General features: G+C 40.8%; 1 protein-coding gene across 1 annotated transcript; it reads right to left on the bottom strand.

Annotated features, from left to right (window-relative positions):
• Positions 1-2,366: 2,366 nt before the first annotated feature.
• Positions 2,367-4,504, bottom strand: LOC143584767 (putative WRKY transcription factor 7). The gene is made up of 3 exons (XM_077066738.1): positions 3,725-4,504; positions 3,516-3,641; positions 2,367-2,655 (listed from the first exon to the last, which is right to left on the bottom strand). Exons 1-3 carry the CDS (start codon positions 4,414-4,416, stop codon positions 2,493-2,495), a joined length of 981 nt encoding a protein of 326 aa, XP_076922853.1. The 5' UTR covers positions 4,417-4,504; the 3' UTR covers positions 2,367-2,492.
• Positions 4,505-19,916: the final 15,412 nt, after the last annotated feature.

Raw genomic sequence — 19,916 nt, 5'->3', positions numbered from 1 at the left:
TTATAATAATTAATTGATTTGATACATCTCATGTTTATTTAGTGGTTCCAAATGGTGATAAAATTAAATACAAATGTCCAAAACACCAACATATCAACGTCACCCGTCGTAATAACCCCACCAATCTACTACCAATTGCCACCATCACACCACCTCTAGTCTCTCTCTTGAAAAACCGACCATACAAATGAGAAGAGTTATGAATTAAAGATGATAAGAGTTGGTTGCAAACCAGTTCAAACTCATTTAAATTTCGATTGCTGATTATCTCACAATCTCACTTATTCACAACTATCACTTAAATAATTAACACAAATTCATTAATACACACTTATTCTTAGTTATCATTTAAATTGGTCAACACACACACTTAGCACATAGGCACACATTGTTAACACATATTAAACAAGTTAAAATTAATGTCCTCTACAACCAGGTGTTATGACTATCGACAAATTGTATCCCTTATTTTAGAACTATCGACAAGAAAATGAATTTCTCTTTTATGCAACTTGGGAGCCACCTACGAATAGAAAGCTTTCTAAGTGTGCAAAACTTAAGGATATTTTTGAACATTTTACTCCCAATATGGTATCGCAATCGAAAATTTCCAAACCTACTAACTACAAGTCCAATAGGAAAAGTTAGTTCAAGGTTCACAACAAACGATTCAACAAAAAGTCTAAATAAATCATTGCAAATGCGTAAGGTAGTAATCATATAAAAGACAGTCAATCGGTCAAGTTGAAAATAGATACTATGGAACACGCTAGGATGATAATTAATATGAATGAACGAACTCTCTCATTGGACTTAATATCTTAGAAGAACAAAACTCTATGATTCCGCTCTCAATGCCTCTCATTTCAAGATCAAATATTGTTATTGAATGGCTTGTAGATGATGATAGAAAAAGTACTTATGTTTCGTGATGAAGACAAATTTCTATTTATAGGCTTGCCATTTCTTAGAAAAAGATTACAATAATGTGTCTACAAATGGCATTGTTGCAAAGAAAATAATGTCGTCCTAAACAATAATATTCTTACAAACAATCATTATGCATATCGATAAATAGAAGTACTTAAGAGACAACCCTACTACCTTAACTAACAAGACATAGTCATAGGACAAGTTATCTTAAGGTGCACGGGACGTTCTCGGGCAGAAAGGTTGAGTGCACCGCCGTACAAGTAATGGAATAGGGTAAAGATTTTGGGTTGGTGTACTCCTATAACTTGCCGAAGATGTACGTTGGGTATCGACTTTATTTATATCAGTTCGATATAGTCAGAGTTTTTTAAAAAAAAAAATAAATAAAACTTTTATGATACTATAAATTAACCAACTCTATCCAATTTTTACAACAAAAATATTAAATTTTTTTCTACTTTTATATTCATAAATCTTCATTTCAAATATCTTTTACTCAAATGGATTAAAAAAATAAAAAATTAAAAACCTCGGTCCAAAATCATCTAAACAGGATGGTGATTAAGCTAAAATGAACCAATTTCACCTTCACAGTTTCAGTATCCACAATACTGCCCACAATATTCACATATACAAAACATGCCTATTTAAACTACACAAGGTCAATTCAATTTTACACACACAAGTAGAGCTACCCTTTGCATGTTTTGCATCCCACCCACACGAAATAGCCAAGAATTGGGTCGGCCTTGCTACTCTAAAAATTGTTGCTTTTTTATTTATTTAAACTTAAATATTAGTGTATGAAGACGTTTTTTTTATGTTTATTTAAAAATAATGAAATTATGCTTTTTTTTGTTTTTAAATATATAATTTAACCTTATCTTAAATAATAGAATTTGGGTCATTTATGTTGAAGTTAGGAATGCTCATCCCAATTTAGGTACTTAAGATTCAATTTGGGGAAAAAAATGAGGTGGCTCTTTGCATCAAGGTCGTTATGAGATCTCACTGTCCCCACATGTTTAGCCATGGAGGTCACTAGGCATGCACATGATCATATTTACTTTATTTTGAACGGCTCCAAACACACTCATCTATTCTTACCGCTACTCCTAAACTACTTCAAGAGACCTAGACGGAATTTGAGCCACCCCCCCCCCCCCCCTCACGTTCTAGTTCAAGCTTTACCACTATCAAAAGATAATCTAGTGTCATGCCAAGGTTTGAACATATCTATCTATCTATCCATCTAAGGCGTTACACACACCATTGGGCACTACAAATAACATGACTTTAAGAAAAGGCAAACATAATTGGCAATTTTACATATATAGAACACCTAAAGATGAAGATCAATATTGATATACATAGAACCTAGAATAAAAAATAAAATCTAAACTTACAAAAACTCTAATAGCAAATAAAATATTCTTCATTTAGACACTTGGCCATACAAACCCTCTTTCCCTCTACAATGGCTGCAATTAAGATCTACATTTTGTTTTTCATATAAGGTGTGATAAAGATAATCCAATAGAACACGACCTTCATGTAACTTAAGAAGATTCAAGAACTATGGCCGCTGGTGTGCCATTGACGTTGTGAGAATGGTTGTGTTCACCTTCATAAGTAACAATAAGCATAGCAGGATCATCTAAAGCTCTTTCGACATGCTTTCTTGCAGGACAACCTCTAAGACTGCTACACTTGTAATAACCCCTGAAATTATATAAAAGATCATTAAAAATTGAAACTACTAAATGTATTGTTAAAGCCCAATATGTAAATATCTAAATTAATATACAAATGAGAAAGTTAACAATTAAAGAAAACATTTAAGGTAGAAAATATAACTAGAACGAATAAAAAAAGTGATTATACCAACTTCATTTTTTTTTAATAAAAAGTTACAAGGATAATTTGACACAACAAATCAAATACTAATACTTAAATGAAAGTGGTGTCCATTATGCTAACTTTTTATTAATTTAATAAAATGTGAATAGGGGCATTAAATTTCTTTTGGCCTACTCCATCAAGCTAAAAAGTGCAAACATATATCGTCATAGTTCAAAATTTTACTAATCAATCACCTGATTACGAAGATTATACGCATAAAAAAAATAAATTTCAACTTCAAGAATTATACTATTTTTAAAAAACAAGAAATAAAATGATTTGATATAAAAAATTTCAAAATAAAATAGTTAACTAGTACCATGGAATATAACATGCTTTAATCCGCACTAACTTTTTGATTACGATTTAATAAATAATGAATATATTCTGTTAATTAAAAAAACAAAAGTTGACTTCTTTTCAATAGTTGACTTATTTAATTTTTCCAACAAAACACTTTAATTATTGGTGAGAGATATTCCATTTGATTTGATCAATAAAATTATAATTTTTTATATTAAAAGACAAAAATGCCCATCCACATGAGTCAAACTTTCACACCACAATTTCAACTTTCAACCAAGAGGAGATGTATCTCAACTCAAATCTGGACTAGTCAAATATATCCATCGGTCAACGAGTTAGACGACTCACTGAGTCAAACAAGTTAAACGAGTTACCTCGGATGTGGTGAGCCTTTGATCGGTTTTTGACCGTACTTCCTCCATGAATAATCGTCCGGCGGAATATCCGCCATCTTCATACTTATCGCCGGAACTCTAACCACTCGCTTCATCCTCGATTTCCTGCAAAAAATTAAACCCCAATTAAAACAAATTAACAATTTTAAAACAATTATAAAATTAAAATCGATTAAAAACCCAGTTACCGTTTCTTGGAACAATGACACCGGCCGGAAGAATTAGCACATTTAGTGTGAGAATCGCCAACAGAATTACATTTCCGTTTAAACGAAGAAGACGACAAATTGGGTTGACCAGCTGATGAGACTTGAGACAGATTCGTGATCTGAAACCCAGAAGACATCGACGGCTGTAAACTGTCTGTATCCCCAGTCAACGACGATCTAAACGAGTTCGCCTGAGACGCAGCGAAATTAATCGTCGTGACTGGAAAATCCTTCCGGTCAAACGACCCAGATTTCATTAGATGCATATTCGGCTGCGCTGGCATGCGCTGCTGTATCGGCGCTGGAGAATACACCTTCTCCGCTTTTGTACTCTCCAGCGCCGGAGTTCCAACAGATTTCTGCTGCTGCATCTGTTTCTCCGGCGGCGTGGAAACCGGGCCTCGACGGAACCGCGCGTGACCCGTGCGGTTCCGGTCTAGTAACGAAATGAACTTTTTAAACTTGTTAACAGCCACGTCAGCAACAGCTATGTAATCGGACGATGTCGTATTGGTTTGAGATGATCGGGGTTGGGTGGAGAGTAAACCGATGAGATTCTCGAGGCTTTGGAGGCCTGCAGCAGCGGCTTCATGGACGGAGTTGTTGTTATTGTTATTATCGTCCATTTTGGTAGTGTTCCGGTAGGCTGGGTTCATTAGATCGACTGCCATGAGGATTCAAAATAATAATAATAATAATAATAAAGTGGGGATGAAAGAGGATTGGACTGGATTTATGGGCAATGATCGTATTGAAAGGAGAGTGTGACCGGGTCGTTTGTTTTATGATGGTGTCTGCGGTCAAACTTGTGATTCAATGTTATACGTACATACATATACTGGCTGCCTTTATTTGTGGAAAATAGCAGGGTGCTAAATTGTCAAAGTAGACCGTATTTTTGGTGGGACCAATGTTACCTGTTTTAAGCCTCTGGAGCAGAGATGGTCAAAAAAACCGGTTTGGGAACCGGTTTGCCGGTTTAAACCGGAAACCGATTTTTACGAAAACCGGTTTTTTAAAAACCGGTTTACAAACCGCCGGTTCGTATTTCGGTTACAAGTTTTAGATCCAAAACCGGTTAACAAACCGGTTAATAAAAAAAACCGGTTTTTTTTAATAACCGGTTATGGAAAAACCGGTTAACCGGTTTATAAAAAAACCGGTTTTTGACCGTTGTGGAAAAACCGGTTAACCGGTTTCTCCATAACCGGTTAACCAAACCGGTTAACCGGTTAAAAACCGGTTTTTGACCGTTGTATAACGGCTATATGGCCGTTTTTTTTTTTGACTGTTTTTTTTTTTTTACCATTTTACCCCCACAAACATCTATATATAGTTTAGGTTGGGTATTGGTTAGATCACACTCGATTATACAACTCCAAACGCTCTAAACGTTTATTTCATACGCGATTATTTTGTTATCTCACGCTCAATTATACCACATTACCACTCCATGCGCTCTTATTTCGTAGTCGATTATCATGGCCTCCCAAAGTGCTGCTTCATCCGTCAACATGGGTGCCTCGAACACGGGAGAAACGGTCGTTCGGGTCATCCCCACGAAATGAAACCATGATGTTTGGCAACATTTCGACCTATGCGAAATGTCTAACGGTAGCCAAAAAGCTCGATGCAAACATTGTTTGAAGTTTTATGGCAAAGATGCAAACTCCACTTTAAAAGCGCATGTACAAAGGCCCTTTTGCAAGGCCTTGAAGGACGAATCGGGAAGTAGTTCGCAGCCGGAGATGACGAATCAAGGAGCGGTGTTTACGTACGACCTTGAAGCGGTACGTCAAAAGTTTTCAAACTTTGTGATTCAACAAACACTTCCTTTCAACCACTTCGACAACCCTCAATTCACGGATATGATGCAAAAGTATGTTCAACCACGCTACCAACACGTAAGTCGTTCGACCCTTAGAAGAGATTGTCTTAAAGCATGGAAAAACGCTAAATCCGAACTAATTTCATACTTTTCAAACTTACAAACTGGTGTAAACTTAACAACGGATGTGTGGTCGGTACCTCATGGTTCGCCCGACTCATACATTTGTGTGACGGCTCATTGGGTTGACCCCGAGTCGTGGCAAATGATGAAACGAACCGTTGCGTTTCAATTGTTTGATTACCCGCACACGGGTAGAAATATTTTTAAAATCTTGGATAAAGTCATTCGACAATACAAGATTGAACATAAAATCTTTTCAATTTCGTTTGATAACGCGTCCAACAATACGGCCGCGGTTGGCCATTTAAAATTAAAGTATAAACCTATTTGTGATGGAGCGTTTTTTCATAGCCGATGAATTGCACATATTATCAACTTGGCCGTGCAAGATGGGTTAAACGTGATCGAAACGCAAAGAAACAATTTTAAAAGAATGTTACGAGATGTTTTTAGCAACAATAAAACATTTTCAAGATACAAAAGATTTTGTGTAGAAGCTAATTGTCAATGGTTGGGGCCAAATTGGGATTGTCCAACAAGATGGAACTCGACTTGTAATATGTTTGAGAAAGCCATCCAACAAAAAGAATCATTAATTGCGTTTCATCAAATTTTGTCAAGTAGGGGTAAATGTGCACCGTACGATCCTAGAAACTGGTTATTGATTGAGATCGTTACGGAGGTCCTTCAAATTTTTAAATCTTGCACAACTAGTTTATCTGGGGTTTACTATCCAACAAGTCCCATTGTGTCACACCCGGCCCTGAGCGGCGGAAACAGCCGGGCGCGCGCGAGTGGGGATTGATACTTAAGCACGGGCCATTGCAAAACATTCAAAGATTTTTATTGCGCATGAGAAGTTTAATACAAATACATTACATTGTTTAAGTATTACATAAAAACATCCAAGTACAAAAACTGAAGATTTTCTCGCCATATCCCCTTGCGCGGCGGGTAACCGTGCGCATCGAGGGGATAAAACCAAAATCTTCCAAAAAGCTTGTTTTAGATGTTCAGCGTGTGGTGCTCTAAGTGTGACTCCATGCGCTACCTAGTTATCTCCTGAAAGACACGTAAAAACATTTGAATCAGTATAAACTGAGTGAGTTCACAAGTTTTAGTAACTTGATAAATCGTATTGCATCATAATCATTCTGAAACATAATTCTGTTAGCATCATTAAAACACATGCTTGGTAAAACATAGTTCTATCAACATATTCTGATAAAATCGTTCCGCGGGTTACGCGCGAACATTTCTGGGAACTGTGCTCGTCTGTGTAAGTGGCGCTGCCACTACGAGCTAAAATAACGTAATACCGTCCCGCGGGTTACGCGCGGACACTTCTGGAAAAAAACTGTGCTCGTCTGTGTAAGTGGCGCTGCCACTACGAGCGAATATATGCTGTAATACCGTCCCGCGGGTTACGCGCGGACGTTGTGCCGGAAAACAAGGCGCTCGTCTGCGTAAGAGGAGCGACCTCTACGAGCGGGCTCAAACCCATAGTACTGCCCCATGACCATACTAGGCACTCGTCTATGTAAGAGGTGCGACCCCTACGAGTGGGCGGATCAAACCAGCAGTCCCTACCCTTAGAGTTCCAATGGTAAAGTGATCACTTACTCGAATCTGGTGCACTATCATCGAAAAACCATAGATAACTGTTCGCATTGCTCATCATGAAACATAACTTAAACACGTAATCGTTTGCTTAGCTTGTAAATATACCATGATAAAACATTATTTAAATACGTGTCCCTCGCCCCGAAAGCAGTTTAAAATGGTGAAAATAGTGAAAATAGGGGCTGTGAGACTCACCTGTGGTTCTTGTTAAGGGATTAATCGAGATTCGGGTTTTCTTGGTGTTGGCCTCGGAATCGAAGGTCTAGAATACGATTAAATAACAAATATATATATTAAGATCAAGATATAAGGGTTGGAAAGTAGATCTCAAGGTTATAATCTCGGCTTACCTAGTAACAGGATCGGAGCTGGAAACAACGGATGCTTGGGAAAGGATTAGTGCAAGTTTGTAGTTCTTTGAAGTGTGTTTTGGGTGATAATTTAGGCTACAAATTTATAGGCAAACTCAAGGGAACATAATCCCTTGCTTTAGGGAATTGTAATCTTTTGAAATGATGATAAAGTATGGAAATTATTATTATTTATTAAAAAGAGTAGAAAAGTAGATTAAAGATTCTGATTTGATATGGACAGGACATGCAGGGCTGTGGTTGGTGAGAGTGGGTGGCTGGCAGTTGACTTTTACAGTTTGCTTTTTCAGTGCTTTAGACAGTGTACAGTAAAAAGTAGAAGTTTTCTGAAACACGCAACCGCCCTCTTTTGGGCGGGGACAATTTCCTTAAATCTGAACATTTTGACTAAGTGTTGTTCTGCGCGTATAACTTGGTGCGCATAGCTTTCTGCGTGTAGGACATTTCTTTGCTGCGGGTAGGTGCGTAACCTTCTCGCAGTTAGGGACGTTTGAGTTTCATTTGTAGATTCTCCAGGTGGTTTTGGTATTTCAACATAGTGATCAGTCATGTTGAAGTCAATTCCATCCTGGAGCTTCAGACAAACTAGCTCTCAAAGTTCCCGCCATGCGGGTAGGTTAGTTCCCTTCCGCACGCGCATAAACGATGTAGGATGCACCCGCCTTAGCATCATGCGGGATGGTCAACCCATAGACAACATAACGTTTAAGTTACATGAAAACATAAGGCCAATACGTTCACGCATGGCGCATATAACATATGCTCACGCTGGTTCTTAACATGGTGCGCTCGCGCAGGGCGCACATAACACATGCACGCGCTGACTAACATGGCGCGCTCGCGCAGGGCAAACATAAATGCCCGCGCTGATTCTAACATATGCTCGCGCCGGGCGCACATAATGTGCCCGCGCTGATTCTTAACATAGCGCGCTCGCGCAGGGCGCACATAACAAATGCACGCGCTGACTAACATGGCGCGCATAATATTTACAATCACCTAATTATTAGGTTGATTACTTAGTTTAAGGGGTTGGGGAATTTACCGGGTGTCACATTCTCCCCTCGTTAAACGAATTTCGTCCCGAAATTTAGGAGACGTTGCTGGCAGAAGCCATATTCTGAAAGAGGTGTGGGTATTTTATGCGCATCTGATCTTCTCTTTCCCAAGTGAATTCAGGCCCACGCCTTGAGTTCCATTGAACTTTTACCAACTTGATTCTGCTTCTGCGCAACCTTTGTTCTTTCCAATCGGTTACTGCTATAGGCTCTTCTACGAAGTGCAGCTGTTTGTCAATATGAATTTCTTCCACCGGTAAAATCAACGTTTCGTCAGATAAACATTTCTTGAGGCTGGATACATGAAACGTATCATGAACTCCACTGAGTTCGGCGGGTAGACGGAGTTTATAAGCAACTGGACCGATCCTCTCCAGGATCTCAAAAGGTCCAATGTAGCGCGGATTTAGCTTTCCTCGCTTACCGAAACGGGGGACTCCCTTCCATGGAGAGACTTTCAAAAGTACTTTATCCCCTACTTGAAACTCCAACGGTTTCCTTCTCATATCAGCATAACTTTTCTGTCTGTCGCGTGCTGCCTTAAGGCGATCCCTTATCTGAAAAATCTTGTCTGTTGTTTCTTGGATCACTTCTGGACCAGTCATTTGCTTGTCGCCCACTTCAGCCCAACACAGTGGGGATCTACACTTGCGCCCATATAAAGCTTCGAACGGCGCAGCCTTAATGCTTGTGTGATAACTGTTATTGTAAGAAAATTCAACCAACGGGAGGTGGGTATCCCAACTACCTCCAAAATCGATCGCGCACGCGCGCAGCATATCTTCCAATGTCTGGATCGTTCGTTCGCTTTGTCCATCCGTTTGGGGGTGATAAGCCGTACTCATGTCCAGTCGAGTACCTAACCCCTCTTGTAATGATCTCCAAAACCTTGAGGTGAACCGACTATCTCTATCAGAAATGATGGACACTGGGACTCCATGTTTTGAAACTATTTCTCGAATATATAGTCGGGCTAGCTTTTCCATTTTATCAGTTTCTTTAATCGGCAGGAAGTGCGCTGACTTAGTTAGCCGATCTACAATAACCCATATCGTGTCATAACCCCCAGGTGTCCTTGGTAGTTTGGTGATGAAGTCCGTAGAGATTTGTTCCCACTTCCACATGGGAATTTCTGGCTGCTGAAGCAACCCCGATGGTTTCTGGTATTCAGCCTTTACTTTTGAACACGTCAGGCACTTACTGACATACATCGCGATGGCGCCTTTAAGATTGGGCCACCAATACAGCGTTTTAACATCTTGGTACATCTTGTCTGCGCCAGGATGTACGGAATATCGCGTCTTGTGAGCTTCGTTTAATACCTGCTCGCGCAATCCTCCCTTGAGAGGGACCCATATGCGGTTGGCAAAATATCGAGTGTTGTTCCCTTTAAGTTCCAAATTCTTAATCATACCCCCAAGGCATTCGTTTTTAACAAACTCTGGTTTCAAGGCTTCTTGCTGAGCGTCTCGGATGCGGGTAGAGAGATCTGCGTGAATGGTCAACCTTAGAGCCTTGACTCGTAGCGTTTTTATTCGCTCCTTTCTGCTTAGCGCGTCTGCTACCACATTCGCTTTCCCCGGATGATACTTGATCTCGCAATCATAATCATTCAACAATTCAACCCATCTTCGTTGCCTCATGTTTAATTCCTTCTGATCGAATATATGTTGGAGGCTCTTATGATCCGTAAAGATTACACATTTCGTACCGTAGAGGTAATGGCGCCAAATCTTTAGCGCGAAGACAACAGCTCCAAGTTCTAAATCATGCGTTGTGTAGTTCTTCTCATTGGTCTTAAGTTGGCGCGAGGCATACGCTATGACTTTGTCTCGCTGCATAAGGACACATCCGAGTCCTTGATGTGAAGCGTCGCAGTAAACAACGATGTCATCTGTCCCCTCGGGCAGGGATAAGATTGGCGCACTACATAACTTCTGTTTCAACATTTGAAACGCTGCTTCCTGGTTTTCGCCCCAAACAAACATCCTGTCTTTCTGAGTTAGCGCGGTCAGAGGTAGAGCTATCTTGGAGAAGTTCTCAATGAAGCGTCGATAGTAGCCAGCTAGTCCAAGGAATTGCCTCACCTCAGTTGGGGTTTTTGGCGCTTCCCAGTTTTCGATGGCCTTGACTTTGGAAGGATCAACGTGAATTCCTTTCTCGTTTACAACGTGACCGAGGAAGTGAACTTCTCTAAGCCAAAATTCGCACTTGGAAAACTTCGCATACAACTTTTCTTTCCTTAACAATTCCAAAATCAATCTCAGGTGTTGCTCATGCTCGGCCTTGGTTCGAGAGTAAACCAAAATATCATCTATGAACACAATCACAAACTTGTCCAAATATGGTTTGCACACGCGGTTCATCAGATCCATGAATATAGCCGGCGCATTAGTTAGCCCGAAAGGCATCACTAAGAACTCATAATGGCCATATCTGGTTCGGAAGGCTGTCTTTGGCGCGTCTTCCTCATGGACCCTAAGTTGGTGGTATCCTGACCGTAGATCTATCTTCGAATAATAACTGGATCCCTGCAACTGGTCAAATAAGTCGTCAATCCTCGGTAAGGGGTACCGATTTTTGACTGTCAGCTTGTTCAGCTCCCTGTAGTCAATACACATTCTGAACGAACCATCTTTCTTCTTTACAAACAGTACTGGAGCTCCCCAAGGTGAAAAGCTTGGGCGTATGAAACCCTTATCCAATAGTTCCTGTAACTGATTGGATAGCTCTTGCATCTCAGATGGAGCTAAGCGATAAGGCGCTCGAGCTACTGGCGCAGCTCCTGGGACCAAATCAATACGAAACTCGACTTGTCGCGGCGGCGGTAACCCGGGCAAATCTTCAGGAAAAACTTCTGGAAATTCGCGCACTACTGGTAAGTCTTCAATTCTTCGCTCATCTCCTTTCTTTACTACATGCGCCAGGAAGGCGTAGCACCCTTTCCTTAGGCACTTACGCGCCTTTAGGCATGAAATCAGTTTCGTCGCAACTCCCCTTCTTTCCCCTTGAATCATCAAAGTTTCTCCGTTCAACAGTGGAATTCGAACCTGCTTCTCATGACAAACAATCTCCGCGAGATTCTCGACCAACCAATCCATACCTACCACAATATCGAAACTTCCCAAATCTATTGGCAACAAGTTTATATTGAACTCATGACCTCCCATGACTAACACACATTGCTCAGTCCTTTCATTCGCGCATAACTGCCTACCATTGGCTAGTTCTATAGTATAAGGTTTGTCTAGCCTACTGGTCGCTAAGCCCAGGGAGTTTTTAAACTCATGGGATATAAAACTTAGGTCAGCGCCAGTATCAAATAAGACAGATGCATAATGACCGTTAAGCAAAAACGTACCGGTTACCACATTCGGCTCTTCCTTTGCTTCACCCGCGCCGATCACAAAAGCTCTCCCGCGAGCTTGGTTTCCTTTCTGTGGGCAATCCCGACTGAAGTGTCCAGGCTTCCCGCATGCGTAGCAGCTGTCGCTCGATCCAGCTTCTCTGATGCGACAATTCATCGCCTTGTGTCCTGGTCTGCCACATTTGGCGCACGTGACGTTCGCGCATTCGCCTTCGTGGTGATACTTGCATTTGTTGCACCATGGGTAAGGCCCGCTGTATCCTTTCCTTGATGGTTCCGCGGCTTGAATCGCGTAAACCCTTGTGCTTTCCTGCTTCTTGGGCGGTGGCTGCTTGAAGTCTGATCCTCGGTGGGAGTTCCATTTTCTCTTGGAGTCAGAGGTTCGCTGCTCGTTCAAGCGAGCAGTCAACATACCCGCACGAACCGTATCCCTTGTAAGGGTGATGGCTCGCGCAACCGCCTCGTCAAAGGTCGGAGGTGCGGCGGCGTTGAGCGGGACCCTAACGACAGGAGGTAACCCAAAGATGTACCTCTCGATTTTCTTTTCTTCTGTGTTTGCCATGTCTGGCACCAGCTGGCAAAGCTCGTTGAAACGATTGGTGTAGGCATCGATATCCGTTCCTACCATGGTGTGGTTCCAGAATTCTTGTTGCAAGCTCTGAATTTCTGCGCGAGAGCAGAACTTTCTCATCATCATTTCTTTCAATTCTTCCCAGGTCTTGTGAAGAGCAACTTCTCGCCCCAAAGTCTTTACTTGGAGCTTCCACCAAGACGAAGCTGCTTCTTGGAACATGCAGGTCGCGTAAAGGACCTTCTGGTTTTCACTACATCCGCTGATGGAGAGAACTGTCTCCATCTTGTCAATCCAATTGTAGAGCCCAATGGCTCCTTCGGTGCCTTTGAACGGCCAAGGCCTACAGGCCATGAATGTTTTATAGGAGCAACCTTTGTCCAAGGCTCCTGATTCGGGTTCTGGGGTCTCGTTCTCTTGGCGACCCTGACTAGATTCGGCCTTGCTGGCCTCATGCGTTGCAATCGCCTGCGCGATTATTTCTGCGAGCTCCTCGGGTGTCATGGTAATTCCCTTGGCTCTGGTTGGAGGCATTCTTTTCATAAAAAGAAAATGTAACAAACTTAGCGCATGTACTCAGAGCACATAATGTTCTTATCTCTAGACACTGTGACCCGTGTTCCTAAGTGCGTGTGTGATTTTTCTTTTGAAAATATTCTTTGAAAAATATTTCATGCGATTCCCCAAAGGTTATAGTCTAGGTTAAAAACTTCTTTTCCTAGTTCGCTATAACCAGTGCTCTGATACCAATCTGTCACACCCGGCCCTGAGCGGCGGAAACAGCCGGGCGCGCGCGAGTGGGGATTGATACTTAAGCACGGGCCATTGCAAAACATTCAAAGATTTTTATTGCGCATGAGAAGTTTAATACAAATACATTACATTGTTTAAGTATTACATAAAAACATCCAAGTACAAAAACTGAAGATTTTCTCGCCATATCCCCTTGCGCGGCGGGTAACCGTGCGCATCGAGGGGATAAAACCAAAATCTTCCAAAAAGCTTGTTTTAGATGTTCAGCGTGTGGTGCTCTAAGTGTGACTCCATGCGCTACCTAGTTATCTCCTGAAAGACACGTAAAAACATTTGAATCAGTATAAACTGAGTGAGTTCACAAGTTTTAGTAACTTGATAAATCGTATTGCATCATAATCATTCTGAAACATAATTCTGTTAGCATCATTAAAACACATGCTTGGTAAAACATAGTTCTATCAACATATTCTGATAAAATCGTTCCGCGGGTTACGCGCGAACATTTCTGGGAACTGTGCTCGTCTGTGTAAGTGGCGCTGCCACTACGAGCTAAAATAACGTAATACCGTCCCGCGGGTTACGCGCGGACACTTCTGGAAAAAAAACTGTGCTCGTCTGTGTAAGTGGCGCTGCCACTACGAGCGAATATATGCTGTAATACCGTCCCGCGGGTTACGCGCGGACGTTGTGCCGGAAAACAAGGCGCTCGTCTGCGTAAGAGGAGCGACCTCTACGAGCGGGCTCAAACCCATAGTACTGCCCCATGACCATACTAGGCACTCGTCTATGTAAGAGGTGCGACCCCTACGAGTGGGCGGATCAAACCAGCAGTCCCTACCCTTAGAGTTCCAATGGTAAAGTGATCACTTACTCGAATCTGGTGCACTATCATCGAAAAACCATAGATAACTGTTCGCATTGCTCATCATGAAACATAACTTAAACACGTAATCGTTTGCTTAGCTTGTAAATATACCATGATAAAACATTATTTAAATACGTGTCCCTCGCCCCGAAAGCAGTTTAAAATGGTGAAAATAGTGAAAATAGGGGCTGTGAGACTCACCTGTGGTTCTTGTTAAGGGATTAATCGAGATTCGGGTTTTCTTGGTGTTGGCCTCGGAATCGAAGGTCTAGAATACGATTAAATAACAAATATATATATTAAGATCAAGATATAAGGGTTGGAAAGTAGATCTCAAGGTTATAATCTCGGCTTACCTAGTAACAGGATCGGAGCTGGAAACAACGGATGCTTGGGAAAGGATTAGTGCAAGTTTGTAGTTCTTTGAAGTGTGTTTTGGGTGATAATTTAGGCTACAAATTTATAGGCAAACTCAAGGGAACATAATCCCTTGCTTTAGGGAATTGTAATCTTTTGAAATGATGATAAAGTATGGAAATTATTATTATTTATTAAAAAGAGTAGAAAAGTAGATTAAAGATTCTGATTTGATATGGACAGGACATGCAGGGCTGTGGTTGGTGAGAGTGGGTGGCTGGCAGTTGACTTTTACAGTTTGCTTTTTCAGTGCTTTAGACAGTGTACAGTAAAAAGTAGAAGTTTTCTGAAACACGCAACCGCCCTCTTTTGGGCGGGGACAATTTCCTTAAATCTGAACATTTTGACTAAGTGTTGTTCTGCGCGTATAACTTGGTGCGCATAGCTTTCTGCGTGTAGGACATTTCTTTGCTGCGGGTAGGTGCGTAACCTTCTCGCAGTTAGGGACGTTTGAGTTTCATTTGTAGATTCTCCAGGTGGTTTTGGTATTTCAACATAGTGATCAGTCATGTTGAAGTCAATTCCATCCTGGAGCTTCAGACAAACTAGCTCTCAAAGTTCCCGCCATGCGGGTAGGTTAGTTCCCTTCCGCACGCGCATAAACGATGTAGGATGCACCCGCCTTAGCATCATGCGGGATGGTCAACCCATAGACAACATAACGTTTAAGTTACATGAAAACATAAGGCCAATACGTTCACGCATGGCGCATATAACATATGCTCACGCTGGTTCTTAACATGGTGCGCTCGCGCAGGGCGCACATAACACATGCACGCGCTGACTAACATGGCGCGCTCGCGCAGGGCAAACATAAATGCCCGCGCTGATTCTAACATATGCTCGCGCCGGGCGCACATAATGTGCCCGCGCTGATTCTTAACATAGCGCGCTCGCGCAGGGCGCACATAACAAATGCACGCGCTGACTAACATGGCGCGCATAATATTTACAATCACCTAATTATTAGGTTGATTACTTAGTTTAAGGGGTTGGGGAATTTACCGGGTGTCACACTTATGGTGTCTCGGGAACGGACTACGGGAAAGAGGCCGAGAACTGTGGAGGAGGATGAGGATGAAGTGGATGAAGAGGAGGCAGTACAGATTGTGCTAAGACGTTCAAGAAGAGAACAGAGAGGTATAGGTTCGGGAGCTGGAGAATCTTCAAGGCTAGTACGTTTTGCTCCACCTGCCTTATCTGGTATGTCTCTTATTCCTACTACAGCACAGGTTACAGCGATCGAGACGTCGGCACCAACAGTTGTGTCTCTACCACCACAACCGCTTAATCCACCGGTGGTAGTTGCACGGTTTGTGGAGTCGACCATCACTTCTACTGCAGGGTTACCAAGGGTACCACCTGCGGTCACTTCAGCTACTGATGTTCCACCAACTCCATTGCCTACTTCAGATACTGAGAGGATCCTTTCGCTAGAGCGGATTGTTACTGAACAGTCAAAGACTATTGACCGCCTAGTGGAATCCAATCGACTACAAGCTGCCCTCCTGGTTGAACATGGAAGAATAATAGATGCCTTCAAGGATTACTTGGCATCTCAGGGGGAGACGACGTGTAGGGGCGATGAGTTGAGAACGAAAAGACGAGAAGATCATGACGATGATCCCAATGCACCTTCCGGTGCAGGTGATGAGCTGCCAAGAACCTCTCAGGCTCTTGGGGCTTCCACAACTGAGGGGGAGTCTACAAATGCAGCTGGTGATGATGTTGTAGTTGTGGATGACGACGCTGATGTTGAAGACGTTATCGATGCTTTGAAGGAGTTGGATGAGGAGGAGGACGATGCGTTGATGGATGATGACGACGTGTTGCCTATGGATGAGATTGAGAAGATTGGAGAACAGATTAATGTGGAAGATGTATTAGAAGAAGGTGAAATTGTGGATGATTCAGTGGAACATGAGATTCCAGCTGTTGAGAGATCAGAATTGGGGGATGAGAGTGTGATAGGAGATACAGTATGGGAGGAGCAGCCGAACTGGAAAGAAGGCTGTGCTCAGTGGTTTGTTAAAACCAAGAAGCCTGCAGTGCCATCGATGTTCAGAAAGACTTATAATATAAAGGGCTATGCAGAGTCAAAGAAGGGAATCATATGCTGGTTGTATGACAAAGAGCTAAAACTATTTGTGATCAAACGGTACGACGGCATTCAGTACTTTAAAAGATTGTTGAGATCTTTGAATTCCTTACCAGAATGTGAGGTGAAAGATCTAGCGAGATTGGGGCTGATCAATAGAAGCAATGATGATATGGCAAGAATCATTGAGAAGATCGTATGGAAAGAAGCCATTAAAGACAAAAAGTTTGAACTGCTAAAGCCTCAAAAAGGAAAGTTGATAGAAGACAAAGATCGTGGAATGAGGGCTGACGGCAAACCATGGATGGTTATGAAGTATAAACCAGTCCGTCATTTGAAAGAAGTACCGATGAAAGTTATGCCTAAGAACGTCCTAAAAGATTTAAAATGGTGGTACGTGGATTGTGAGACAGCTGAGGCGGTAATGGAAGATGAGGATGAACAAGAAGTTCTTCGGGTGTACGACCCGATGCATCTTGTTAATCTGTCGCAGGCTGATTTGAAAGTGCTCAACGAGAAGAAGATCTTCTACATTCCTGCTTGGAAGGATCAAGCTAGGAAATATCAAGGGGTAGTGTCGGTATGTGTGAGAGAAGGGGCGCACGCGTAGTGGTGAAGATTACAAGACTCAAGATTTGAAGATCAAGATATGAAGCTACTGCCAAGGGGGAGTCTGTTGGTACATGTGTGTCAGTAGTTCATAGTCTAGCATTTGTAATCGAGTCTGTAATGTAATTATGTTTTGTTTATGATTGTTTTGTAATACGCGAAGTTGTCAACAAGTTCGCTATGGCGAACTTGTTGAATCAGCGAAGTTATGGACAACTTCGCCAATGGCGAAGTTGTCGTGTATAAAACTGTTTCGCTGAAACAGTTTGAGTGTTGGTTTTTTTAGGGTTTGTTTCAGTGTGTTTCATATTGTTACGTGTTATTCTCTGTAATAGTGACCGTGAGTCACGTGTTCGGTTATCAATATAACGTGGTTGATTTATTGCTCGTGTGATTCTATCTCTACACTCGTAACTACCTGCGCAGGGATTCCGCACCTGCGTTGTTAGCGATATCCCGTGTACGATCCGTCCAGGAACCTACACCAAGGCTTCGCAAATCTAGAAATTTCTCGGCTTATCATCAAGCTTTGCATTTGGGGGTATCTTTGAAAAATATTTTAACATTCCTCTTCAAGTGATAATTGCCACACAAAAATTAGTCATTAAAAACTGATCACCTGTTTTACTATCATTACTAAACTTCAATTAAGATTCATTATAAACCAAGATGATACCATTGAAATTTAGCTACTAAACTTCAAAAATATTTTCGAAGTGGGTGAATCTTCAAATGCCAACAAAAGTGATAGTTTTTATAAAAAGAGAGGTTCTGTTGGTCCGAAGGTTGGAAATGGTTAAAAGTAATGAAAATGTTAACCCACCTAATGAACAAGTAGTTAATCCACCTGATAACCTGGTTTCTAAGTCGTTAACTGATCTAGTTGATGAAAAATCTGTTGAGTCTTTGAATGAAGTTGTTAATTAACTTGATGAACACTTGTTTCATCGAGTTCATGTTCGTCTGATGATTCATTGTCTGTTAATGAATATGATATTTAGAGGAAGTTTTGAATGAAAAAATGAAACAACCCAAGACCAAGAAAGGGGTTGATTTGAATCATTTTTAATTTATAAAACAAATCCTTACAAGAATGACGATTTCTCAACTTATCAACAAGTTCGGTTTCTTGGTGTTTATATTAAGGTTCGCCAAGGCTTCACAAATCTAGAAATTTCTCGGCTTATCATCAAGCTTAGCATTTGGGGGTATCTTTGAAAAATATTTTAACATTTCTCTTCAAGTGATAATTGCAACACAACAATTAGTCATTAAAATTGATCACATGTTTTACTATCATTACTAAACTTCAATTAAGATTCATTATAAACCAAGATGATACCATTGATATTTAGCTACTAAACTTCAAAAATATTTTCGAAGTGGGTGAATCTTCAAATGCCCACAAAAGTGATAGTTTTTATAAAAAGAAAGGTTCTGTTGGTCCGAAGGTTGGAAATGGTTAAAAGTAATGAAAATGTTAACCCATCTAATGAACACGTAGTTAATCCACCTAATAACCTGGTTTCTAAGTCGTTAACAGATCAAGTTGATGAAAAATCTGTTGAGTCTTTGAATGAAGTTGTTAATTAACTTGATGAACACTTGTTTCATCGAGTTCATGTTCGTCTGATGATTCATTGTCTGTTTATGAATATGATATTTAGAGGAAGTTTTGAATGAAAAAATGAAACAACCCAAGACCAAGAAAGGGGTTGATTTGAATCATTTTTAATTTATCAAACAAATCCTTACAAGAATGACGATTTCTCAACTTATCAACAAGTTCGGTTTCTTGGTGTTTATTTTAAGGTTCGCCATGGCTTCGCAAATCTAGAAATTTCTCGGCTTATCATCAAGCTTAGCATTTGGGGGTATGTTTGAAAAATATTTTAACATTCCTCTTTAAGTGATAATTGCAACACAACAATTTGTCATTAAAATTGATCACATGTTTTACTATCATTACTAAATTCAATTAAGATTCATTATAAACCAAGATGATACCATTGATATTTAGCTACTAAACTTCAAAAATATTTTCGAAGTGGGTGAATCTTCAAATGCCAACAAAAGTAATATTTTTTATAAAAAGAAAGGTTCTGTTGGTCCGAAGCTTGGAAATGGTTAAAAGTAATGAAAATGTTAACCCACCTAATGAACAAGTAGTTAATCCACCTGATAACCTGGTTTCTAAGTCGTTAACTGATCAAGTTGATGAAAAATCTGTTGAGTCTTTGAATAAAGTTGTTAATCAACTTTATGAACACTTGTTTCATCGAGTTCATGTTCGTCTGATGATTCATTGTCTGTTTATGAATATGATATTTAGAGGAAGTTTTGAATGAAAAAATGAAACAACCCAAGACCAAGAAAGGGGTTGATTTGAATCATTTTTAATTTATCAAACAAATCCTTACAAGAATGACGATTTCTCAACTTATCATCAAGTTCGGTTTCTTGGTGTTTATTTAAAGGTTCGCCA

The sequence above is a fragment of the Bidens hawaiensis genome, unplaced genomic scaffold (genome assembly GCF_021521415.1).
Source record: "Bidens hawaiensis isolate Kalapana, Puna unplaced genomic scaffold, B.hawaiensis_p1.1 tig00033292_1, whole genome shotgun sequence".
NCBI classification, from domain to species: domain Eukaryota; kingdom Viridiplantae; phylum Streptophyta; class Magnoliopsida; order Asterales; family Asteraceae; genus Bidens; species Bidens hawaiensis.
The sequence above is the reverse complement of the archived record's forward strand: the minus strand, read 5'-3'. Positions and strand labels throughout refer to the sequence as shown.

Excerpts from the sequence above, each read along its gene's own strand:
- LOC143584767 (XM_077066738.1), bottom strand. The coding sequence starts at position 4,416 with ATGGCAGTCGATCTAATGAACCCAGCCTACCGGAACACTACCAAAATG. Across the intron at positions 3,642-3,724 it reads TGTCATTGTTCCAAGAAACG|GAAATCGAGGATGAAGCGAG; the intron begins GTAACTGGGTTT and ends AATTTTTTGCAG. Across the intron at positions 2,656-3,515 it reads AAAGGCTCACCACATCCGAG|GGGTTATTACAAGTGTAGCA; the intron begins GTAACTCGTTTA and ends ATATAATTTCAG.